This window comes from Macaca mulatta, chromosome X, assembly GCF_049350105.2.
Source record: "Macaca mulatta isolate MMU2019108-1 chromosome X, T2T-MMU8v2.0, whole genome shotgun sequence".
NCBI classification, from domain to species: Eukaryota; Metazoa; Chordata; class Mammalia; order Primates; family Cercopithecidae; genus Macaca; species Macaca mulatta.
In genome coordinates, this window is record NC_133426.1 from 76,883,088 (window position 1) to 76,910,506 (window position 27,419).

The following is a 27,419-nucleotide window of genomic DNA, read 5'->3' on the forward strand; positions in this document are numbered from 1 at the left end:
CTTCTGCCTCCTGCCTCCCCAGGACTTCCACCCCCTGCCTGGCTGGCATCATCTAGACAACCTTTTGTAGAACCAAGACAAGTGAGAGAGGTGAGCAGAGCTGTAACCAAGCCAGGAGCAGGGAAAGAAAAAAAATGTATGCTTTCTCCAGGCCCTCCAACTTATCTTCCTCTTCCAAGAGGAGAGACTATAGGGTTGGTTTTTGTTGGTGGTGGTTCCCAGTCTCAGGAGTCCAAATGAGGCTAGTGTTTTCCACCTGTTCTTGGTCTAGACAGCCCCAGTCCCTCCCCAGGCTACACTAATGACTGGCCTAGATCAGTAGTTGGCAGATTCTCATGCATGTCAGAATCATCTGGAAGGCTCCTTAAAACCCCAGCTTGCAGGTCCCCACTCCATAAGCTCTAATTCAGTGGGTCTTGGGTGGGGCCAATAATTTGCACTTCTGTCAAGTTCCCAGGTGATATTCCTGCTGCTGGAATGCAATACAAGAACCACTGGCCTAGAATGATGCCCACAGTCACATCCTCAGCCACCTGGTGCCTCCTGGGCAGTACTAAGGAGCCGGGCCACAGCTGGCAAAGCCCAGCCTTAGGGGTACCGACATCACCTGGGAAGCTGCTGGGAATGGTCTAGGGGTGAGCCCCCGGTGCAGAGAAGTAAACTAAGGCACAGCGTTCAGCGACAGAGCTAGGAGAGGAGCGGGATACCAGGGCCCAGTAGAGAATGGATGGGGCTGCAGGACCCTACAACAAATTCTCATGCTTTTTAAAAAATTACCAGCTCTCATACATTTTCAGAGTAAAAACAAAAAAAAAGTGATTCTGCTAATTAATTTTCACCACTTTTTCCCCTAGATTAGAGGTTGCTTCCAAAATAATACCTGAGTTGCCAATAGAGGTTTTTTTCCCTTTTGTTATCATGGTCTTTTTTAACTTTTAAAAAACTTAGTTTTTTGTAATGCCAGCACTTTGGGAGGCTGCCTTGGGCAGATCACTTGAGCCCAGGAGTTTGAGACCAGCCTGGGCAACATGGCGAAACCCTGTCTCCACAAAAAATACAAAAATTAGCCGGGCCTGCTGGTGTGAGCCTGTAGTCCCAGCTACTTGGGAGGCTGAGGTGGGAGGATCACCTGAGCACAGGGAGGTCCAGGCAGCAGTGAGCTGAGATCACACCACTGCAATCCAGCCTGAGTGACAGAGTGAGACCATCTCAAACAACAAAAAACTGTGGCTGGGCATGGTGCTCACGCCTGTAATCCTAGCACTTTGGGAGGCCAAGGCAGGCAGATCACCTGAGGTCAAGAGTTCAAGACCAGCCTGGCCAACATGGTGAAACCCTGTCTCTACTAAAAATACAAAAATTAGCTTCATGCCTTTAATCCCAGCTACTCGGGAGGCTGAGGCAGGAGAATCGCTTGAACCCAGGAGGTGGAGGTTGCAGTGAGCCGAGATTGCACCACTGCACTCTAGCCTGGGTGACAGAGTGAGAACCTGTGTCAAACAAACAAACAAAAAAACTTAATTTTTTTCTATGTCAGATACATATATATCATTTTTTAAAGTCAAATACTATAATACTTAGAAAACTCAAAATAGTTCTCTATTCCTATTCTGACATTTACCTCCATATTTCTTGATAAGAATTGGCAGTGTGATTATGTTACATTTTTTAGATAACTATCTATTGACCTCCCACAGTGGAAGACAAGAATGTAGCTCTCTTATCCCACCACCTGTGCACACTGCCTCACTTTCTTCATTCAAAATGGTTATATCACCCTTTTTGTTTAAATGAATATTTAGTGTTTAAATTATTCTGATTATGTAAATATGTTTAAAATTGAGCCATATAGTATGATTGCATTTCTTTTCTTGTATAGCTCTTTGTATTTTCTAGAGATAACATTTTTTCCATTTACTTAGTTTTCTATATACCTGTCAATAATTTTATCTCCAAACTTCTTGACAAAACTATAAAACTCATCCCAGCACTTTGGGATGCCGAGGCGAGCGGATCACGAGGTCAGGAGATCGAGACCACCCTGGCTAACACGGTGAAACCCCGTCTCTACTAAAAATACAAAAAATTAGCTGGGTGTGGTGGCAGGCACCTGTAGTCCCAGCTACTCGGGAGGCTGAGGCAGGAGAATGGCATGAACCCAGGAGGCAGAGCTTGCAGTGAGCCAAGATAGCGCCACTGCACTCCAGCCTGGGCAACAGAGCAAGACTGTGTCTCAAAAAAAAAAAAAAAAAAAAAGAAGAAGAAAAGAAAAAAAAACTATAAACCTCTTCATTGTGGTCAGACACACCAGGTAATTTATCCATTTCTTTTTTGAAAACAACCCTTCTGGAGTCTTCTCTCCTGGTTTGCTTTCTCTAGGGCTGTTGTCCAGCCACCAGCTTGGTACCATCATCCTGGGGATTTGCTTCATTTCTTTCTCATCTCTGTGTTGACGTGGATTTCATGTCTTCCTCCTCTTTAGTATACCCCTTTGCTTTGGTGGAATAAAACCCCAATAGCTTTCTGAGAATGCATACATGAAAGGGAAATACTTTAAAGCTTTGCATGTCTGAAAATTGCTTTTTCAAAATTCTTATACTTTACAATTCTATAGAAATGTTTTCTTCATTATTTTGAAGGCCTTGCTCCATTGTCTTCTATTTCCAGTATTGCTGTTGAGAAGTCTATTATAATTTTGGATTATTTGTAATAGACCTATATATTTTTTTACTTTGGAAACTTTCAGGATCTTTTCATTGTCCCCAAGTGTTACTTAATTTCACAATGATGGGCCTTGGTATGGTTTCCTGTTTTTTGTTTGTTTGTTTTTGTTGTTTTTATAGAGACAGGGTCTTGCTCTGTTGCCCAGGCTGGAGTGCAGTGGTGCCATCACAGCTCACCGCAGCCTCAACTTCCTGGGCTCAGGTGGTCCTCCTGCCTCAGCCTCCCAAGTTGCTGGGACTACAGGCATGTGCCACCATGCCTGGCTAATTTTTTATTTTTTGTAGAGATGAAGTCTCACTATGTTGCTGAGGCTGGTCTCAAACTCCTGGTCTTTAGCGATCCTCCCAGCCTCCCAACCCTAAAGTGCTAGGATTACAGACATGTACCACTACACCCAGCCTTCTTTTCTCATTTATTGTACTTGGTGCTTGACTAGTCCTTTCAATCTAGAAATGTGTACTCCTTTCTGGGCAGTTTTTTTCCTATCATTTCTTTGATAATGCTATCTCTACATTTTCTCTGTTTTCTCTTTCTTGCGCTTCTCTTAGATATTGGATCTCTTAGATTTAGTTTCTACTTTTCTGATCTCTTTCTTCCTATTTTCTATTTCTTTGTCTTTTTATTCCACTCTGGGAGATTTCCCTTCATTCTTAGTGAATTATTTCATTTGGTTATTAATTTCCAAGGTCTCCTTTTGATCCTGTAATTGTTCCTTGTTATAGCCTTTTATTCTTTTTGTGTGGATTCACAGCCCATCTCTAAGAATAGGAATTAAATTTTATCAAGGTTTTCTTCTTCTTCCTGCTTTGCCTTTGTTTCCTCCAGATTTCCTTTCTCTAATGTGTTTGTTTTGGTCTGTCTTTCAGGTAAGACACTTTCCTCAAATTTCTAGTGAGCCATGGCTATCCATTCATATTTAAGAGGGAGGCACTAAAAGCCAATAGCAAGTTGTATGTGCATGGATTTCTCTTAAGCTAATCAATTTCCAATAAAGAACTCTTATTCTTTTGCCTAGAGTTGTGTGGGCCTAGTGGTGGTATGCCATCGTTCTAGTAACCCAGAGAAAATAAGGGAGTTGAAGTCTCTCCAATCATAGACAGACTTTTATTTAATCCCTGTCAGCAGTATGGTACTGCATCCCTGCTATTAGCTGTGTCCAACCTGTTAGGTTCGGCCTCTCTAGAAAGGAAGCCTCTGTTCCACTCTGCGCCTCCGTGGTACGTATTGGCTTGCTTCTTCTTGATATTTGTCCTGTAGGAGTTATATTTTAGCTTTTTCCACTCTGGACGTCAATTACTTCTTATCCAGCTGTTTTCTTCTTCCAAAAGTTTGTTGATATCTCTCAACTGCTCTCCTCATCTCTCTTCATTCTTGTTGATTTATACCTCCTTTTTTGTTCATTTTCATGGGATTTCAGGAGGGAGTAAGTTAAATATGTCACTCAATTGTCCATATTAACAGGACATACAATGCAGCCTCTTTAAGGTCAAATGTATTTTGGCTTTTCCAGGATAAACAAAGGATTACTGGTAAGGCTGAGAAGTGATTCTTCCTTTCTTGTACTCTTGCCTGGAAACATGGGGATATGTGTTCCCCCATTGTATTTCTTTCTTTCTTTCTTTCTTTTTTTTTTCTTTAACCAGAGAGGGATATATTTATTTTCTCACATTAAAAAAAAAAAAAAAAAAAAGCTGAACATAAGTAGTCTGGGGCACGTACAGCAGCAAAGGCCCAGGATCCTTCCTGCTTTCTGCTTCCTTGGCCTTAGGGTGTGAATCTTGTCCTCATGCTCTCAAGACAGCTGGCTGAGCATCAGCCATCACATCCACATTCCAGGCAGGAAGAAGGCAAAGGTGAAGGGTATTGCACATTGTCAGCTGAGCTCCCTTTGCAGGGTCTTTCCTGCAAGTCTCTCCCGACACCATCCACTTGCATGCTACAACTGCCCACCCTGGGCTGTGAGGGAGGGTAGGACATGGCTTTTGTCTGCCCGCTTATCAGAATTGGGCAGAAGCACTGGGATTCTGTTAGTAGGGAGGAAGGATAATAGATGCTGGGTTAACAATTTGCAGTCCCCACCACAGCCAGGACTTAGGCAGGGGTGATCCCCACTAAAAGCCAAAGGTTTCATGCCTAGCTGCAGGGGAGAGGTGCTTGGGCTGGGGTCCTGCCTTGTCTTAACAAATATGAGGCTCTTGTTAAATATTTAACCCTGTGAGGGTGGCTTGTGACCCACGTGCACCCTAATCAGCTGCCTGGCATGCCTCAGCCCACTTCAGGGCTTCCAGTTCACCCTGGGGCGGGGGAGGCCTGGGGCATGCTGTTTTCACACACACACTCCTAGTTGATTTCTTTTTCTTCTATAATTTATAAAATTAACACTGCACTTATTGGAAGACATGAAAATCCAAAGATGTGTAGAGAAAAAGTTCACCTCCCTGTGCCCCGCCCCTGACTAACCCATGTTAACAGCCTGACCTGCTCCCAGGGGATTCTGGGATCCTGGAAGGTCCTTGAGAAACTCTGTAGTCCTAGACCAGTGCTGGGGGTGGTGGGAGGATGGGCTGGGGAGGGAAGGGGGCTCCTCAGCAGGCTGAGCCTTGGTTGCTCAACCCCGCTGACACTGACTACACATGGAGTGAGGAGTGTGCCGAGGACTCAGCCGCATGGGTGGGCCTTGTGGCCTCTGCCACTGCCCTGGGCAGTCATCACTCAGCCACGTCAACAAGCGACACTGGGGAGGCAGGCCTGGGCCACCTGAACTGTCACCTTGTCCTGGTTGACACCTCAGGCCTGGTCGTTATCTGGACTTTGGCTGCAGGGCTTCTGGGCAGAAAGAGCAGATTCAATTGGCTCGTCCTAGCCATGTGCTCCCAGAGCAGCCTGCCCAGGGATCTGGAGAGCAGCAGCCGGATCCTAACCTACTTTGCACCAACAGGCAGGAAAGGGCACGTTGAGTCTGCCACTCCAGGGTTTCAGAAGCAGGCTGCCCTGAGGCCTTCCAAATTTCACAAGGGCTTCTTCTAAGGCCTGGGCTGTGTCCAGATGTTGGACCACATGCGAAGAATGGAGGCCAAGTCCAGAAAGAGGAGGGCCCTCCCCCATGGGAATGCGCACGTGGGAAGGGCGCATTTGCCCCTAGATCCTAGGCTGGATCTGGGCTCAGGAGGCTAACCCCTATGGACCAGCCCACCCATTCAGCCAATGGGCAGCCACAGTAAGGGCAGAGGGAACAGCAGAGGCAGCCCATGTGGTCACAGGTCCCGTGGGCTCCAGAGCTCTCAGCTCCAGGCACCCCTGCCTCCCCTGCTTCGAGCCTATTGGGGGCACACTTCCTGCTGTGTCTGGTCACTAACCTCTGCCCACACCACTAAAGATCCGTAGCTAAACTCTCCTTAGTTGAATCCTCTGCTAACACAAAAGGAAAAAGCCAAATCTCATCTCACAAGACTTTTATTTGAGGTGTACCATGCATGGAGCCTTGCCCCAAATGCCATGGTCATCACATTCAGGAAGAGGCAGACATCCCCACAACAGTCACATGCTGAAGCTTCTGTTTGCAGTGTCTGGTGGCAGAGTTCTCACTCAGCAGACCTGTATCATCATAGACATCACCATGTTATCAGTCCCTGGCCTGGATATTGTCCTCGGGTTACAGAAGGGGTTGCACATCACATCTATGTAGGAGTTGTGCAGCTTCCAGAACATCCTGTGGATTTCATTGTCTCGAAGAGCTGTGTTGGAGGGATTCACCACCATGACAAACTTCACCTTGGAGATGGTAGTGTAGCTCTGTCTGCATAGCTGGATAGGGAATGCACTTGTAACACAAGGACTGCTGGGAAAGCAGGTGAAGAACCTGCCAGCTGAGGGCCCTCTGTGTGTCCTCACTTTGGAGAAGTCTGGCAACCTTGAATCACAGGCAGTGCCCAGGCTGGGCTGGTCCTGCAGTGACCACACTGGGTGCATGCCTAGATACTTCGTTGGGGCAACTGGTGTTTACTGGAAAAGCAAAGGGCAGGCAGCTAAGCCTTACCCAATTCAGGCTCCAGGAACCGAGCCACTCAGACTCTGAGTTTCTATGTGCACCTGGGATGCCTCACCCTCTTTATGAATCAATGCCTGGTCCAGAAAGTTAACTGCAAAACCAGAGACTTCATGAATAAGGCGGACCTCCTCTGCAGAGGCCATATTGTTTTGTAAAATAGTGGCTACTGGCACATGTCATCATGGACAAGCTACATTACTACTCTTGGAACGTCTTTGAACTCCATGGTCTCAAGTGATTTGTCCAAAGGGACTGGTCGAGAGTTTCTAGTGACTTATGAGGCAAGACCTTGTAGTCCTCTGTGGGGTAGAGGGGGCCCAGATAGAGCTCCCTCTGGTTGACCAGGGCCTTCCCCATTGAAGAGATCTTCTCATCCACCATGTCCAGAGATGTATACACCATGTACTGGAACCTCAGCTCGCTCTCCATGGGGGTGCTGCAGATGTAGAGAGGGTAATTCTCCTTGGTGATCACCGGGATGCATATCGCCGTCTTGAGAGGACCAGCACTGGGTGCCCCGCCCATTGTATTTCTAACTCTACAAAGGGGTGCTAGTAAGGAGCTATAGCTATAGTAAGATATCTCGTCCTTTTCCCCATGGCATCAAATATGCTTGATTAAGTTAAGAAGAAATAAATTTTTTTTTAGACGGAGTCTTGCTCTGTCACCCAGGCTGGTGTGTAGTGGTGCAATCTCTGTGCACTGCGACCTCCACCTCTTGGGTTCAAGCGATTCTCCTGCCTCAGCCTCCCGAGTAGCTGGGATTACAGGTCTGCGCCACCATGCCTGGCTAATTTTTGTATTTTTAGTAGAGACAGGGTTTCACCATGTTGGCCAGGCTGGTCTCAAACTCCTGACCTTAGGTTATCTGCCTGCCTCGGCCTCCCAAAGTGCTGGCATTACAGGTGTGAGCCACTGCACAAGGCCTGAAATAAATTCTTAATGTAATCAATACCTTTTACTCACATGTGAATCACCCTTTTTTTTCCTCTAAGAAATAAAAGCAGTTTTTAATTCAATTATTTATTTATTTATTTAGAGACAAAGTCTCACTCTCTCGCCCAGGCTGGAGTGCAGTGGCGTGATCATAGCACACTGCAGCCTTGACTTCCTGGGCTCAAGTGATCCTCCCACCTCAGCCTCCTGAGTTGCATGGTATTTTTCCTGTCACTTGTAAAGAATTGCCAGAGAAAAATAGGGGGAGGCATAGGGTCTGATTAATGAAGATTACCATGAGTTGTAGTAAACCAGGACTTAAATTTTTGAATAATTCCCCCTTGTGGAGTTGGTAAGACAATTAGGGACTAAATGTGGTATATATAATGAATAGAAACTATTTTTCACCTATCAGATTGGTAATAGTTTTTAAGTGTAGCAATATCAAATGTTGACAAGGGTGCAAGCAAAGTACTCTCGTACTTAGCTGGCAAGAGTGGAATAGCCCCTTTGGATGACAATTTGGCAGGTCTATAAAAATTGAAAATGTATACCCTCATGACTGTGTAATTCCCACTTCTCTCTACCCTAGTAAAACCTTGTACATGTGCACAGAAGGCATGTACCAGAATATTTCATTATGGCAAAAAAACAAGGCAGATCTATATATGCTGATATAAATAAATCTCCATGACTAATTAAGTAAAAAAAGGCAAGTTACAGAATAACATATATATATAAAAGTCTATGTTTAACACATTTTAATTGGTATAAACACACACGTGTGTGTGTATATACTATATATTTACTTACATCAATTACATATTCTAGTAATAGATATTAAGTGATATGTAATATATAATACATTTATTTAATATATAATCATGCACCAAATAATGACATTTCAGTCAATGACAGACTATGGATACAATGATGGTCCCATAAGATTATAATACTGTATTTTTAACTGTACCATTTTTATGTTTAGATACAAAATACTTACCATTATGTTATAATCACCCACAGTATTCAGTACAGTCGCATGATATACAGTTTTATAACCTAGGAGCAATAGGCTATACCATATAGCCTGGGTGTATAGTAGGCTATACTATATAGATTTGTATAAGTGTACACTATCATGTTCACACGATGATGAAATTGCTTAACAATGCATTTCTTAGAATGTATTCCTGTTATTAAGTGACATATGACTGTGTATGTAAATGTCTAGCTATGTAATATTTGAATATGTAAATGTCTAGAAAAAATGGAAGATATGCATCAAGCTGGTAACAGTGCTTGCTTCTGGAGGGGGACTGGAATTTTGGCAGGGGTGAGGCAGTCAAGGGAACTTGACCTTTATATGTATTATCTATTTTTTTATATAAATATATTTATATGTTACTTCTATAAGTAAAAATATAGAATATATTTTCTATGTTGTAAGTATAGATTAATATAGAATATATTTATCATATAAAGAATATATGAATATACACATACATACATACACACCCATGTTGTTAGTGATTTTAAATATGCAGGGTAGGCTACGTGGTGGCTCACGCCTGTAATGCCAATACTTTGGGAGGCCGAGGTGGGTGGATCACTTAAGTCAGGAGTTTGAGACCAGGCTGGCCAACATGGTGAAACCCTGTCTCTACTAAAAATACAAAAATTATCCAGGTGTGGTGGTGGGTGCCTGTAATCTCAGCTACTTGGGAGACTGGGGCACAAGAATCTTTTGAACCTGGGAGACAGAGGTTGCGGTAAGCCAAGATCACACCACTGCACTCCAGCCTAGGCGACAGAGCAAGACTCTGTCTCAAAAAAAAAAAAAAAAAAAAAAAAAAAAAAGCAAGGTAACTATAAAGTTTGATTTTCAGTGGTTATACTGAAGTGACTGAGTACATTGCTTGGAAAACAGCTCTAGCCTATTTAGAAAGCATTTAGAAAGCTTCTCTGATATAACCCCACCTAATCTGCCTCTGCTTCTTTTTGTCAGTCTAATACTGGTCTAGGGTCTGCATATAATCTTCTTCCCTGCCAACTACTCATCCAGTCAGTTTTCTCCAATCTTTTCTGGTTATGAGAATAGGATGGAATTTGGATTTTCCACTGTCAAACTTCAGTTTCTAGACTTCTTTTTCTAAATGCTTGCAGAACTGCAGTTGTTATTGAATAGATAAGTTTGAAAGTTCTGAATATAAGAATATTTGTGCAGCTCTTTACAGTTTACAAAGTGTCTACCTTTTTATCTTATTTGATCTTCCCAACAACCCTGTGAGGTAGGTGTTATTATTAATTATTGACATAGATAGGGAAACCTTTGGGAGTCCCTAAGAGCTCACCTAGATCGAATGATTCACTAGGAGGACTCACAGGAGTCAGTATATAGTCATACTCACAGTTAAGATTTATGGGGCTGGGTGCTGTGGCTCATGCCTATAATCCTAGCACTTTAAGGAGGCCAAGGTGGGAGGATCGCTTGAGCCCAGGAGTTCAAGACCAGCCTGGGCAACATGGCGAAAACCCATCACTACAAAAAAATACAAAAATTAGCCAAGTTGGTGGCACACTCCTGTAGTCCTCACTACTCAGGAGACTAAGGTGGGAGGATCACTTGAGCCCAGGAGATAAAGGCTGCAGTGAACCATGATCATGCCTCTGTACTCCAGCCTAGGTGAGAGTGAGACTCTGTCTCAAAAGAAAGGAGAGAGAGAGACAGAGAAGGATGGGGAGAAGGGGGAGGGAGGGAAAGGAAAGGAAAGGAAGAAGGAAAGGAGGGAAAAGAAAAGAAAAAAAGAAAGAAAATAAGCAAAGAAGGGCCAGATGTGGTGGCTCACACCTGTAATCCTAGCACTTTTGGAGGCAGAGGCGGGAGGATCACTTGAGCTCAGGAGTTCAAGACCAATCTGGGCTATATATATATACACACACACACACACACACACACACACACACACACTATATATATATATATATGATATAGTATATATACACACACATATACATTCATGCACACACACGTATATAAACTCTTTTCTGAACAGAAACCAAAACTAAAAGATGAAGTGACTTTCCTTAAAGATACTTATTAAGTGTGGCAGTCAAGATTAAAACCCAGACCCTCAGATTCCAAACATTTCCTACTACGTAATTTTAATCTCCATCAAATCAAGAATAAATGTTTTCAGCGTGCAATCGAAGTGGTAAAATTTAATGCATAGTTCCTTGAGACATGGAATGCTGAAGTGGTTTTTCTTCCTGTGCCATGTAATGTCTTCTTTCTCTTTTACCTATAACCTTTCTAGGATAACATAAAAGAGCTAGAATTAGAAGTCATCAATCTGCAAAAGGAAAAGGAAGAATTGGTTCTTGAACTTCAGACAGCAAAGAAAGATGTCAACCAAGCCAAGTAAGATTAAAGTTAATAAATGTTATTTCAAGTCCCTACTATGTGTGAGGAGCTTTGCAAGAAATAGAGAAGTAGAAGTCCCATTTACTGCCCCTAAAGATTTAAACGTAGTTATGAAGAGGAAACCTAAACACAAAAGTGGTTAAATAATTGCAATTTTAAATAGCGTCTCAAGTTGACAGTAAAAGAATGTCATAACACAGCACATGATTAGTAGCCAAATAAATTTCTTAGGCAGTAATTGTGTTAAGAGTTCAGAGGCGAGAAATATCAATTCAGGCTACCATGATCAAGGAAGGCTTTGTAAAAAGCGCTTGAGCTGGCTTTTGAAAGATTATCACACTTACTAGATAACAGCAGTTTCTTTGTCCCTGCGCTAATGGTAAATTAGCTTGTGAATGGAATTAATGTCCAGGCTAGTGATTAAAAAAATCAATCTAGCCATCTCTTACCAGTTAAGAATAAAACCAAAGCAGATAACTATAACATTCTACTCTCCTTCAGACCTCTGCTGTATGGGCTACGCTACCTTCTTTTTACTCAGTGACTCCATTTTATCTCTTGGTTGAGTCTAAAGCTCATGTTTGTAAAAGTTATGCTGAATGTTTACTTTCTATCTCAGACTTCTATAATAGTCATCAGAATTCTTCATAGCTAAAGTGAAGTGAAATGCCTTCAAAGAACCATTCTGATGCAAAAGGGGCGGCGTATATTGAGGCAGTTGCATTGCTGTGTACTAAAAGTTGTCTTACTCTTTGTATTAAGCTCCTATTATTGAGACAGGTTTGGTTGTTTGGGTGGTATTCTTTTTTCAAGATGGCTATGTGACTAGTCACCTATTTTGTATATGTCAGGATTGTAAATCTGGGAGTCTAGTATTATGTCTTTTGAAGTCAGGCTTTGCTGCTGGTAGTCCTCACTTCTACAGCATCTGTGTTTAGGTTGAGTGAGCGCCGCCGCAAACGTCTCCAGGAGCTGGAGGGTCAAATCGCTGAACTGAAGAAGAAACTGAATGAGCAGTCCAAACTTCTGAAATTAAAGGAATCCACAGAGCGTACTGTCTCCAAACTGAACCAGGAGATACGGGTAATAAATTCTAATCCTTGCATTTACTCCCATTGGAATTTACAAACATAGGTATTCCATTTAGAAATACACCAGAGGTGTTTTCAGGTGAGAAAATAGCAGGCAGGGCAATCATTTCAAGTGTGTGAATTTCCACAAATGCCACTTTTGCAGAACATTGTACTAGTGGTCATCTAGGATCTGCTCAGTATAACCTTGCTTTGACATTCAAAATTTAGCGTTAGAGTCTCTGAAACCAAAGAACAAAGACATCTCCATGCTTAGTGGTTATATCCTGATCACCTTCCATGATCACGCAGCATAATTTCCTGAAGTAGTAACAAGATGACGGACACCTAGAGAAAATTCTCAGTTATTGAATATTCAACTTGTGGCACCAACAAAGTGGTGGTTACAGGCTACTTGTACTGAAACCTTTAGAATACAGTGGTTGCTAGGTAGATTTGTCCTGGAGGCTTAGATGTTTCCTTGAAATTTCATTTGTATACAGTGAATTTAGGGCTGGATTTAGCTTGTAGGTACATTTTTCTTTACTGTCTTCTCAGTGTTCACTTGTGTAGTCTATACTTGGAAACCCTGTGCAAGCATAGCAAGGGTATTATAAGCCTAATCAGAAAATCTGTTGGGGACCGCTTTCCCAGCCTAGTTCTGGCTTTTCTCTCTTCTTAATGGTAAGTCTGTCCATCCGCACCAGCCTAGAATAAAGTGCAGATGACTAATACTTGTGCTGGTTTTTGTTTTTATAGATGATGAAAAACCAGCGGGTACAGTTAATGCGTCAAATGAAAGAAGATGCTGAGAAGTTTAGACAGTGGAAGCAGAAAAAAGACAAAGAAGTAATACAGTTAAAAGAACGAGTAAGTAACTAAAACTTCTTGAAGGCCTAGCTAATAAATGCTTCTCTGAGCTGACTAACAATTTTGATGCTTCTCTTCAAATACCTCATGTCTCCAAAAGTGTGACATTTTCATGAATTTAACAACTTTGTATTAAATGTCTACTATGTCTATTATGTTCAAAGTACTATCTACTAGGCACTGTGAGAAATAGAAAAATTAGTAGTATATAAACTCTGCCCTTGAAGAATGTCTTATCTAAAGGAGACGGTAAGACATAAGCATGGATTTCTCAAATACAAGGAAGAAAGAGATTTGGGCTATAAGAATAAAATACCAAAGTAACTAAGAGAAAGGAAAGCAAATTTGCAGTTGGAGTGAAAAGATGATGGCTGAATAGGCCCTGAATAATAGGAAGGGTTTTGATAGAGATAAGTACAAGCATTCCAGATAGATAGATCAAAGAAATAGAGATGACAACTTTGTAGGCATAGTCAAGGAATGGCAAGTGGTCCAACTAGGGTGAAGTATAGTAGTGGACCATTCCATTGGAAAGGCAAGTCGAAGCTGGATTATTAAAGATCCAAGAAGTTTGAACTCATTTTGTTAGTAGCATAAAGATTTTTAAGGGTTTTTAGAAAGTGTTATCAACATAATACTGCTTTAGAAAGACATATCTGGGAATAATGTATAGAGCAAACTGTAATATTGAGAAACAGAGGCCAGAACACAAGAAGATATTGTATAATCCAGAAGAATTATAAGGGCCTGAATATACATCTGACAACAGAGCCCCCAGAATATATGAAGCAAACACTGACAGAAATGGAGAGAGAAATAGACAAATCAACAGTAATAAATATTTGGAGACTTCAATCCATCTCTTTATTTTCTTTCTTTTTTAGAGATGGGGTCTTGTTCTGTTGCCCAGGCTGGAGTGCAGTGGTGCAATCATAGCTCACTGGAGCCTCAAATTCCTGGTCTCAAGCAATCCTCCCACCTCAGCCTTCTGAGTAGCTAGACCTACAGCTGTATACCACCACACCTGGCAACTTTTTTATTTTTTGTAGAGATGGAATCTCACTATGTTGCCCAGACTGGTCTCGAACTCCTGGGCTCAAGAAGTCCTCTCACCTCAGCCTCCTAAAGTGCTGGTATTACAGGCATGAGCCGCTGAACCCAGCCCCTACTTTAATAATGGATAGAACAATAGGCACAAGATCAGTAAGGATATCGAAGACTTCAACAATATAATACCTAGCATTTTCATATCTATATTCATGAGATATTGGTCTATAGTTTATGTAATATGCTAGATTATACACTATACCTAACAGACATCTATAGACTACGCCAACCAACAACAGCAGGATATGTTCTTCCTAGGTGCACATGAAACATTCTGCAGGATAGACCATATGCTAACCCTTTTATCCCTCAATAAATTTAAAAGTATTGAAACAGGCCAGGCATCGTGGCTCACGCCTGTAATCCCAACACTTTGGGAGGCCAAGGTGGGCAGATCACCTGATGTCAGAGTTTGAGACCAGTCTGGCCAACATGGTGAAACCCCGTGTCTACTAAAAATACAAAAATTAGCCGGGCATGGTGGCATGTCTGTGATCTCCTGTACTCAGGAGGCTGAGGCAGGAGAATCGCTTGAACTTGGGAGATGGAGGTTGCGATGAGCTGAGATCGTGCCACTGCACTCCAGCCTGGGCAACAGAGCAAGACTGTCTCAAAAAAAAAAAGTATTGAAAATAATACAAAATCTGTTCTCTAACCACAATGGAATAAAATTAAAAATCAGTAACAAAAATAAATTTGGGAAATTCACAAATATGAAGAAATTAACATAATCCTAAATAAATAATGGGTCAAAAAGGAAGTCATAGGGAAATTAAAAAATACTTTGAGATTAATAAAAACAAAGATACAACATACCAAAACTTATGGGATACAGCTAAAACAGTGTTTGGAGGGAATTTTATAGTTGTAAATGCCTATATTAAAAAACGCGAAAGGCTCCTGTAGTCCCAGCTACTTGGGAGGCTGAGGTGGAAGGATCACTTGAGCCCAGGAGTTCAAGACCAGCCTGGGCAAAATTGTGAGACTGCATCTCAGTTTTCTTTAATTGAAGAAAGATCTTAAACCAATAACCTAGCCTTCCACTTTAAAACACTGAAGAAAAGAGAGCAAACTAAACCCAAAACTAGTAGATGAAAGGAAACATTAAAAAATTAGAGTAGAAATAGGCTGGGCACGGTGGCTCACTCCTGTAATCCCAGCACTTGGGGAGGCCAAGGCGAGTGGATCACCTGAGGTCGGGAGTTTGAGACCAGCCTGACCAACATGGAGAAACCCTTTCTCTACCAAAAATACAAAATTAGCCGGGCATAGTGGTGCATGCCTGTAGTCCCAGCTACTTGGGAGGCTGAGGCGGGGGAATCGCTTGAACCCGGGAGGCAGAGGTTGCACTGAGCCAAGATTGCACCATTGCACTCCAGCCTGGGCAACAAGGGTGAAACTCTGTCTCAAAAAAAAAAAAAAAAAAAAAAAAAAAAGATTAAAGTAGAAATTAATAAATACAAAATAGGCCGGGCGCGGTGGCTCACGCCTGTAATCCCAGCACTTTGGGAGGCCGAGGCGGGCGGATCACAAGGTCAGGAGATCGAGACCACGGTGAAACCCCGTCTCTACTAAAAATACAAAAAATTAGCCGGGCGCGGTTGTGGGCGCCTGTAGTCCCAGCTACTCGGGAGGCTGAGGCCGGAGAATGGCGTGAACCCGGGAGGCGGAGCTTGCAGTGAGCCGAGATCGCGCCACTGCACTCCAGCCTGGGCGACAGAGCGAGACTCCGTCTCAAAAATAAATAAATAAATAAATAAATAAATAAAAACAAAATAGAAAAAAAACAGAAAATCATTGAAACCAAAAGTTGGTCTTTTGAAATGATCAACAAATACTGACAAACCTTCAGATAACCTTAATAAGAAAAAAAAGAAAGAAAATTTAAATTACTAAAGTTAGGAATGACAGAGGGAATATCACTACTAGTCTTGCTGGAAGGAAAGGATTATAAGGAATTACTATTAACAACTGTACGCCAACAAATTAGATAGCCTAGATGAAGTGGACAAATGCCTGGAAAGACAAAAACTACCAAAACTGACTCAAGAAGAAATAGAAAATCTGTATAGACCCATGACAAGAAGTTAAATTAGTAGTTTAAAAACTTCCCACAAAGAAAAGCCCAGGCACAGATGGCTTCACTGGTGAGTTATATCAAACATTTTAGGAAGAAATACCCATTTCTTGGCCTGGTGCTGTGGCTTATGCCTGTAATCCCAGCACTTTGGGAGGCTGAAGTGGGCAGATCACCTGAGGTCAGAAATTCGAGACGAGCCTGGCCAACATGGTGAAACCCCATCTCTACTAAAAATACAAAACTTATTCAGGTGTGGTGACACACACTTGTAATCCCAGCTACTTGGGAGGCTGAGACACAAGAATTGCTTGAACCCAGGTGGCGAAGGTTGCAGTGAGCCAAGATCACACCACTGCACTCCAGCCTGGGCAATAGAGTGAGATTCTGTCTCAGAAAAAAAAAAAAAAAAAAAAAAAGACAGAAATACCCATTTCTCAGAAACTCTTCTGAAAACTATAAGCAGTGGAAACACTTCCCAACTCATTCCATGAGGCTTATGTTCCCTGATACCAAAACCAAAGACATCACAAGAAAAGAATACCACAGACCAATATATCTTAATATAGGCATGAAAATCCTCAACAAAATTCTAGCAAACTGAATCCATCAACATTTAAAAAGGATGATAGGCTGGGCATGGTGACTCACACCTGTAATCCCAGCACTTTGGAAAGCCGAGGCGGGCAGATCACTTGAGGTCAGAAGTTTGAGACCAGCCTGGCCAACATGGCAAAACCCTGTCTCTACTAAAAATACAAAAAAGAAAAATTAGCTGGGCATGGTGGCATATGCCTATAATCTCAACTACTCGGGAGGCTGAGGCATGGGAATTGCTTGAACCCAAGAGGCAGAGGCTGCAGTGAGCCGAGATCATGCCACTGCACTCCAGCCTGGGCAACAGAGTGAGGCACTGTCTCAAAAAAAAAAAAAAAAAAGGATGATACACTTATGACCGAGTGAGGTCCATCCGAAAAATGCAGAGTTTGTTTAATATATGGAAAATTTATGTTATATACCATATCAGTAGGAAAAAGGACAAGAACCACATGATCATCTCAATAGACACAGAAAAAGCATTTGACAAAAATCTAACACTCTTTCATGATAAAAACACTCAAGAAACTAGGAATAGAAGAGAACTTCCCCAGTGCAATGAAGGGCGTGTATGAAAAACCCACAGCTAACATACTTAATGGTGAAAAAGAGCATACTTTTCCCCTAAGATCAGAAACAAGACAAGGATGTCCACTCTTGCCATGTCTAGTTAACATTGTCCTGGAGGTTCTAACCAGGACGTTTAGGGAAGAAAAATATATAAATGGCATCTAAACTGGAAAAGATGAAGCAAGACTATCTCTGTTTATAGATGACATGATCTTGTATGTAGAAAATCCTAGAGAATCCACTAAAAGTCTATTAGAATTAATATATAAGTTCAGCAAGGTTGCAGAATATAAGATCAATATAAGAAAATAAGTTGTGGTCAGGCACGGTGGCTCACACCTGTAATCCTAGCACTTTGGGAGGCCAAGGCAAGCACATCACTTGAGGCCAGGAGTTCAAGACCAGCCTGGCCAACACAGTGAAACCCTGTCTCTACTAAAAATACAAACATTAACCAGGCATGGTAGCACATGCCTGTAGTCCCAACTACTTGAGAGGCTGAGGCACGAGAATCACTTGAACCCAGGAGGCAGAGGTTGCAGTGAGCTGAGATCAGGCCACTGCACTTCAGCGGGCTACAGAGCAAGACTCTGTCTCAAAAACAAAAAAAAAAAAAAAAAAAAAGGAAAATCAGTAGTATATTTATATACTAGCAATTAACAATTTGACAATGAGATTAATAAAACAATCCCAGGGCTGGGCACGGTGGCTCACGCCTGTAATCCCAGCACTTTGGGAGGCTGAGGTGGGCAGATCATAGGGTAAGGAGTTCGAGACCAGCCTGGCCAACATAGTGAAACCCCGTCTCTACTAAAAATACAAAAAACTAGCCAGGTGTGGTGGTGGGCACCTGTAATCGCAGCTACTCGGGAGGCTGAGGCAGGAGAATCACTTGAACCCGGGAGGTGGAGGTTGCAGTGAGCCAAGATCACGCCACTGCACCACTCCAGCCCAGGCGACAGTGCGAGACTCCGTCTCAAAAGAAAAAAAAGAAAGAAAAGAAAACAATTCCATTTATAATAGCATCAATACAAATAAAATACTTAGGAATAAATTTAACAAAAGAAGTGTAAGACTTGTATACTTGAAAACTACTAAACATCATTGAATTTAATTAAGGAAGCCTTAAATAAATGGAAGGATATCCCACGTTCATGGGCAGGAAGACTTGATATTCTAAAGATGGAATACCCTTCAGATTGCCTTACAGATGCAACACAATCCCAATGAAATTCCATCTGGTTTCTTCACAGAAACTCACAAGCTGATTCTAAAATATATATGGAAATGCAAGGGACCTAGACTATTCAAAGCACTCAAGGAGAAGAACAAATTTGTAAACATCACATTTACTGATTTTAAAACTTTCTACAAAGCTACAGTAATCAAGACTGTGTGGTACTGTGTAAAGATAGACATATAGGTCAATGGAATAAGATTGAGAATCCAGAAATAAACTTACACACTTACGGCCAGTTGATTTTCAACAGTAATGCCAAGACAATTCAATGAGGAAAACAATTTTGTCTTTTCAACAAATAGTCCTAGAACAACTGGATAGTCACATGCAAAATAATGAAGTTGAAACTTGTGGTCAGGCACAGTGGCTCACGCCTGTAGTCCCAGCACTTTGGGATGCCGAGGCGGGTGGATCACTTGAGGTCAGGGGTTCAAGACCAGCCTGGCCAACATAGTGAAACCCTGTCTCTACTAAAATTACAAAAAAATTGGCTGGGCATGGTGGTACGTGCCTGTAATCCCAGCTCCTCGGGAGGCTGAGGCAGGAGAATCACTTGAACCTGGGAGGCAGGGGTTGCAGTGAGCTGAGATCATGCCCCTGCAGTCCAGCCTGGGCAACAGAGTGAGACTCTGTCTCAGAAAGAAACTTGCTCTCATACCATATACAAAAATTAAAACAGACCAAAACTTAAATGTACGAGCTAAAACTATAAATCTCTTAGAAGAAAACATAGGTGTTAATCTTTGTGACTTTGGATTAGACAATGATTTCTTAGATGTGACACCTAAAGTACAAACAGCTAACCAAAAAAGAGACAAAATTAAAAGCTTTTGCATTGTAAATAATACCATCAAGAAGGTGAATATGATCAGGCATGGTGGCTCACGCCTCTAATCTCAATACTTTGGGAAGCCAAGGTGGGAGGATTGCTTGAGCCCAGGAGTTTGATTCCCACCCTGGGCAACATAGCAAGACCCCATCTCTAACAAAAAAAAAAGGAAGAAGAAGAAGAAAGTTAATAGCCAGTCCATAGATTGGGAGGAAAATATTTGCAAATCATATAGCTGATAACAGTCTTACACCCAAGATAGATAAACAACTCTTACCGGCCGGGCGCAGTGGCTCACACCTGTAATCCCAGCACTTTGGGAGGCCGAGGCGGGCAGATCACCTGAGGTCGGGAGTTCACGACCAGCCTGACCAACATGGAAAAACCCCATCTCTACTAAAAATGCAAAAAAAATTGGCCTGGTGTGGTGGCACATGCCTGTAATACCAGCTACTGGGGAGGCTGAGGTTGAAGAATCGCTTGAACTCGGGAGGCGGAGGTTGTGGTGAGCCGAGATCGTACCATTACACTCCAGCCTGGGCGATAAGAGTGAAACTCCATTTCAAAAAAAAAAAAAAAAAAAAAGAACTCTTACCAATCAACAATAAAAATATAACTCAGTTTTAAAATGGGCAAAGCAATAAGTACATGAAAAGGTGCTCAATGTCATTTGCCATCAGAGAAATGCAAATCAAAACCACAATGAGATGCAGTTTCACATCTACTAGGATGGCTATAAACAAAGACAGATGATAGTAAGTCTTAGCAAGAATGTGGAGACACTGAAAGCCTCATACATTGTCAGTAGGATGGGAAAATGATATAGCTGCTTTGGCAAACAGTTTAGCAGTTTATCAAAAGGCTAAATAAAAACCTAGAGGTACCATATGATCCAGCAATCCCACTCTTAGTTTTTTCTACCCAGGAGATACAAAAATATGTCATATATGCAAAAACTTGTACCCAAATGTTTATGCAGCAGTAGTCATAATAGCCAAAAAGTGGAAAAACCCAACATGTCCATCAGCTGATGAATGGGCAAATAAAATGTGGTCTATCCATACAGTGGAGTAGTATTCAGCCATACAAAGGAATGAAGTACTGATACATGCTACAACATGGATGAAGCTTGAAAACATTTTGCCTAGTGAAAGAAGCCAATCACAAAAGACCATATATGATAGGATTCCATTTATATGAAATATCCAGAGTAGGACATTAAAATCTGTAGAGACAAAAAATAGATGAGTGGTTGTCCAGGGCTTTGGGGTGGGGTGATGGGGTTGTAGGGTGATCACTAAGCAGTATATTTCTTTTTGTGTTAATGAAAATGTTCTAAAATTAAGTGTGGTGATGTTTACATCAACTGTGTGAATGTACCAAAAGCCACTGAATCATGTACTTTAAATGAGTGAATTGTATGGTATGTGAATTATATCTCAATAAAACTGTTAAGAAGAACAAAAGAAGAAAGGAGACATCTCTATAAAGTGATGACAACTTTACTTTCTACAGGAATATATATTCTACATTGACAAGGATCTTTGTTTTGCTCACTTCTGTATTTCCAATGTCTAGAGCAGTGACTGGCAAGTAGTGCACACTCAATAATGTTTAGTGAATGATTTTAATCATAATTAATGCAAAATCTACCTTTCAAAAAATGAAGGAAGTAGGGCAACAAAAAGTACCACGGGCTTTTCAGTGACTGGAAAGTCAGAGGAAACAGCTAGTTTGAAGAGACAGAGTTGGTTTTAGGAGAATAATCTTTGGGATGGAGAGACCTAGAAAATATTGGATAATGTTGGCCTAGAGTTCAAGGGAGAAGTTGGACTGGACTTTGCAATTAAGAGTTGTCTTTGGGAGGCCAAGGTGGGTGGATCACGAGGTCAGGAGTTCGAGACCAACCTGACCAACATGGTGAAACCCCGTCTCTACTAAAAATACAAAAAAATTAGCCAGGCTTGGTGGTACATGCCTGTAATCCCAGCTACTCAGGAGGCTGAGGCAAAAGAATCACTTGAACCCAGGAGGCGGAGGTTGCAGTGAGCACAGACCGAGCCACTGCACTCCAGCCTGGGCGACAGAGGGAGACTCTGTCTCAAAAAAAAAGAGTTGTCTGCATAGAGGTGAAAAATGAAACTTTGGGAGTAATGAGATAATGGAGACAGAGAATATATAGAAAAAGAAGGCTAAGAAGAGAATCTCTTCTTTTTTTATTTTTTTCTGATCTCACTCTGTCATCCAGGCTGGAGTGCAATGGAGCCATCTTGGCTCACTGCAACATCTGCCTCCTGGGTTCAAGCGATTCTTCTGCCTCAGCCTCCTGAGTAGCTGGGACTACAGGCACATGCCACCATGCCTGGCAAATTTTTGTGTATTTTTAGTAGAGACAGGGTTTTGCCATGTTGGCCAGGCTAGTCTTGAACTCCTAACCTCAGGTGATCCACACGCCTCAGCCTCTCAAAGTGCTGGGATTACAGGCATGAGCCACCATGCCCAGCTGAGAATCTATTTCATGTATAAGAAAATAAAAAGAAGACAATGAAATTTGTAAGGTAGGAAAAGAATTAGGATGGTATGGGAAAGTTATTGGTAGTGCTAACGATGCTGGGAGAGAAGCCAAAGAAGATGGTGACTGTAAAAAGACCATTGAATTTAACAAGTAGGAAATTCCAGGACAATTGGTAGGAACTACTTACAAGGGGATTATGGAGTGAGCAATAATGACAATTGGAAGCACTAAACATAGACCTCTCTTTCAAGAAGTCTGGTGCTAAGAAGACTGTTGACTTTCCTCTTTTCACTGGACTAGCTTAGTCCTCTGGCTGTGTTTCTTTAATTATCTTGACTTCCCATTTCAACACACATCTTATTTTATTATAATTGTGTTGCATGGTGTTTGTATTCTCTGGTAATCTCTGTAAGAGTAGTAACCGTGTCATGTTTATCTCTGTATCATAGACACCTGGCCCAGTGCCTAGTATGTAGTTGATGGCACAGTAAATATTATACTATTGAATGAAATGAATTGTTCTAGTATGCTGGCAAAGACATGACAAAAATGGCTGACCATTCTATCCAGATTCGATAGGAACAAGTGAAGCCAGAAGGAGCTTAATGGATTATTAGAAGAGGGAAAGGGCCAAGAAATCAAAGCAGTTAAATATTGTGTGCTCAGCTGAAGCAGGTGATATCCCATAGTATTTCTTGGTATTCTTTATCTTGAATCTCTGGGAAGAAAGAGCACATTCAGTAATAACCTGTTTTAATTTTTATTTTAGATTCGGGGGTACAGGAGCAGGTTTGTTACAAGGGCATATTGCGTGATGCTGAGCTTTGGGCTTCTACTGATCCCATCACCCATATAGTACCCAATAGGAAGTTTTTCAGCTCTTGCCCCACTTTCTCCATCCCTCCCTCCTTTTAGAGCCCCCAATGTCTATTGTTTCCATCTTTATGTCTGTGTGTACCCAGGTTAACCTTGTTTAGTTCAAAAATGAAAAACCTCTTTTTTTTAGCTGCAAGTTACTTTAATTTTATAGGTGGTTGGCTATGTGATAGGCTTTCTCTTTTTTGCCAGCCACCCGGGTTTTATAATGGATAGACAGGTAGGGTTGATGGGAAAAGAATACTGGTCTATTTATCAGGAGACCTGAATCCCACCTCTGTCAATAACTACCTATGTGGAAAAGACTGTTCACTAGATGATCTTTAAGCTTCCTTCCAGACCTCACATTCTAGGATATTATTTCTAGTAGTTGACTTATGACTGAGACTCAAGAATTTGGCCACAGAGCAATAAGCCAAAGGGAAAAACTACTTCCCCTCTACACACAAACATGGTTTCTAGAACTACGAGTTTTTGACTCATAGGAGAAGATGAAGGCAGCTCACTGTATTGTAGTTAACCTTACAAATCAAGGATGTCTTGAGAGACGCCTTAGTTATAGTATAAGGTTTTATTTTAGCTAGCTGAACAGCAATTCATATCTGACTTTTTTCTTGTCAGGACCGTAAGAGGCAATATGAGCTGCTGAAACTTGAAAGAAACTTCCAGAAACAATCCAATGTGCTCAGACGTAAAACAGAGGAGGTAAGAAAATTCAGTCTGCTAGGTCAAGTATATTGTCATCTTCAGGCTTAAATGCTTGCAAAATAATATCCTTTAAACGAGCAAGTGTCCTGAGAAACCAGGGATGCCAGTCTTCACAAGCAATTCCTAAATCTTGATTGCTGTTTATATGCCATGACCTGTGAGCAGATAAAAACTTGATGAAAAATGGTACTGTTCAAATAAGGATTTTTTCCTAATTGGACTTGAGCCTTTCCTGAAAAAACAAAGTGATATTGATATGTGACATTTCTAGACACCTAGTCTGCAGAACTTCCTTGAAGTGTATTCCTCCCCTAGGCACCAAAGCAGTAGCTGTTCATTATGTCCATGGAGATTTATAAACCTGGTTCCTATAGGAACTCAAACCCATGTAATTTTTATCTTTACTAATGTGCTAGAAATGGGATTTTTTTTTTTTTTTTTTACCTTTCATTCAACATTACTATGTGCCAATTTTATTTAGGCAGCAGCTGCCAACAAGCGTCTCAAGGATGCTCTCCAGAAACAACGGGAGGTTGCAGATAAGCGGAAAGAGACTCAGAGCCGTGGAATGGAAGGCACTGCAGCTCGAGTGAAGGTATGAACAACTTGAACTGCCATTTCTCTTGTGAACGCTGGGAACAGGAGAAAAGGAGAAATAGCTTTTTTTCTCTTTTTTTTAGAAGTAAACACTGCAAAATCTAAAGTTCTACTTGAAAGCCTTATTTCCTAAAGATAGCAATGTCTTTGAACTGTTGTTAAAGACCAGGAGTATAGAACTCTTTCTATCCTTGCCCCTGTTGAGGTTCAGTTACTTTTTTAAACAGCTTCATTGAAATAGAATTGACATATTATAAATTGTACATATTTAAAGTTCACAATTTGGCCAGGCATGGTGGCTCACACCTATGATCCCAGCACAATGGGAGGCCGAGGTGGGCAGATCACCTGCAGTCAGGAGTTTGAGACCAGCCTGACCAACATGGTGAAACCTCATCTCTACTAAAAATACAAAAATTAGCTGGCTGTGGTGACAGGTGCCTGTAATCCCAGCTACTTGGGAGACTGAGGAAGGAGACTCCTTTGAACCCGGAAGGCGGACGTTGCAGTAAGCCAAGATTGCACCATTGCACTCCAAACTCGGTGACAGAGTGAAACTCTGTCTCAAAAAGAAAAAAAAAGTATACAGTTTGGTGAGTTTGGACACATGTATACACCCATGAAATCATCACCACAGTCAAGATAATGACAGTGTGCTTCATTGCCTAAACTTTCTTTGTATCCCTCTGTAATCCCTCCTTCTCCTCCCCGGTCTACCCCTCTACTCCCCATTTCATATATATTTCTTTATATCCCCACAATGGTTCCAGGCAACCATTAATCTGCTTTCTGTCACTATGGATTTGTTTTCATCTGGAATCATACAGTATGTATTTTTTTCTGGTTTTTATTCAGCACAATTATTGTGAGATTCATCCATGTGGTTGCATATATCATATACAACTTCTTTCCTTTTTATTGCTGAGTGGCATCCTATTCATTGTATGGCTATACCATAATTTGTTTTTATATTCACCTGTTGATGGACACTTGGGTGTTTCTAGTTTTTGGCTCTTACAAATATTGCACTGAACATTTGCGCACAAGTCTGTGTGGATTTTTTTTATTTCTTTTGAGTAGATAGCTAGGAATAAAATGGCTTTCTTGTATGGTTGGTGTATGTTTTAACTTGTAAGTGGCTGCCAAACTGTTTTCCAAAGCAGTTGTACCATTTTACATTCCTGCTAGCAATGTATAAGGGTTCTAGTTGCTACACATTCTTACCAATACTTAGTATGGTCAGTCTTTTGAATTTTAGCTATTTTGTGTGTGTGGGGGTAGTGGAACCTCATTGTGGTTCTAATTTTCATTTCTGTAATGACTAATGATGTTGGACATCCTTTCATGTGCTTATTTGCGATATGTATGTTTTCTTTTGTGAAATATCTATTCAAATCTGTTCCCATTTTTAAATTGGGTTGTTTATCTTTTTCTTATTATTGAATTAAAATTCTTTATATATTCTAAATATATTTAACAGAGGACTTCCTGTGTTTTACAAATATTTTCTCCCTGGCTGTGGCTTGCCCTTTTCAATTTGTAACAGTGTCTTTTGAAGAGCAAACCTTTATTATGTTAATGCCATCCAATTTATTGATTTTTTTTATTTTATACTTAAACAGTTTTCATATCTTACTTAAGAAATCTTGGCTGGGTGTAGTGGCTCACGCCTATAATCTCAGCACTTTGGGAGGCTGAGGCAGGAGAATTGCTTAAGGCCAGGAGTTAAAGACCAGCCTGGGGAACAAAGTGAGATCCTGTCTCTACAAAACAAAACTTTAAAAAATTAACCAGACATGGTGGCGCACGCCTTTAGTCCCAGCTACCGGGGAGACTGAGGTGGGAAGATCACTTGAGACTGGGAGGTCAAGGCTACAGTGAGCCATGATCGCACCACTGCACTCCAGCCTGGGTGACAGAGAAAGATCCTGTCTCAAAAAAATTTAAAACAGAAATATTTGGCTGGCTGGGTGCAGTGGCTCATGCCTGTAATCCCAGCACTTTGGGAGACCAAGGCGGGTGGATTACGTGAGGTCAGGAGTTCAAGACCAGCCTGGCCAACATGACAAAACCCCGTCTCTACTAAAAGTACAAAAATTAGCCGGGCCCGGTGGCATGCGCCTGTAGTCCCAGATACTCGGGAGGCTGAGGTGGAAGAATTGCTTGAACCGGGGAGGCGGAGGTTGCAGTGGGCTGAGATCGCACCACTGCACTCCACCTGGGTGATAGAGCGAGGCTTCGTCTCAAAAAAAAAAGGAAATATTTGTCAAACCCATGGTCACTAAGATTTCCCCCTAAGTTTTCTTCTAGGAAGTTGTATTTTTTTGTTGTTGTTGTTGAGACGGAGTCTCGCTCTGTCGCCCAGGCTGGAGTGCAGTGGCCGGATCTCAGCTCACTGCAAGCTCCACCTCCCGGGTTTACGCCATTCTCCTGCCTCAGCCTCCCGAATAGCTGGGACTACAGGCGCCCGCCACCTCGCCCAGCTAGTTTTTTGTATTTTTAGTAGAGACGGGGTTTCACCGTGTTAGCCAGGATGGTCTCGATCTCCTGACCTCATGATCCGCCCGTCTCAGCCTCCCAAAGTGTGGGGATTACAGGCTTGAGCCACCGCACCCGGCCTGGAAGTTGTATATTTTTAAGCTTTACGTTTAGGTCTGTGATTCATTTTGACTGGACACCTTTGTCAAAATCAAATATCTATACATCTATTTCAGATTGTTTTATTGATCTATATGTCTATTTTTATGCCAATACCAAAAAGCTTAAAAATATACAACTTCTAGAAGAAAACTTAGGGGGAAATCTTAGTGACCATGAGTTTGACAAATATTTCCTTTTTTTTTTTTTTGAGACGAAGCCTCCCTCTATCACCCAGGGAGAGTGCAGTGGCGCGATCTCAGCTCACTGCAACCTCTGCCTCCCCGGTTCAAGCTGTTGCTTTTTAAGAAATCATGAAATCAGGCAGTGTAAGTCCTCCAAAGTTGTTGTTCTTTGTCAAAATTGTTTGGGAAAACTAGGTCCTTTGCATTTCCATATACATTTTAGAATTATCTTGTCAATTTCTACAAAACAGCTTGCTCGGAGTTGGATTAAGATTGCATAGAATTTATAAATCAATTTGAGGAGAATCAACATGTTAAGAATATTTAGATACATGAATGCAGTACATCTCTTTATTTAGGTTTTTAATTTCTCTCAGCAACATTTTAGTTTTTAGTGTACAAGTGTTGT

General features: G+C 41.6%; 1 protein-coding gene and 1 pseudogene across 2 annotated transcripts in view; one reads left to right on the forward strand and one right to left on the reverse strand.

The window, feature by feature from the left end:
* KIF4A (kinesin family member 4A) overlaps window positions 1-27,419 on the forward strand; it is a 131,950-nt gene that overhangs the window by 72,029 nt on the left and 32,502 nt on the right. For both annotated transcript variants that reach the window (XM_015127630.3, XM_077988029.1), the window contains exons 16-20: window positions 11,026-11,129; window positions 12,071-12,215; window positions 12,962-13,072; window positions 23,505-23,588; window positions 24,073-24,186. In XM_015127630.3, the coding sequence (XP_014983116.1) occupies window positions 11,026-11,129; window positions 12,071-12,215; window positions 12,962-13,072; window positions 23,505-23,588; window positions 24,073-24,186 (558 nt within the window). The remainder of the gene's footprint in view (window positions 1-11,025; window positions 11,130-12,070; window positions 12,216-12,961; window positions 13,073-23,504; window positions 23,589-24,072; window positions 24,187-27,419) is intronic.
* Window positions 6,310-6,693, reverse strand: LOC106995233 (trafficking protein particle complex subunit 2-like protein pseudogene; annotated as a pseudogene).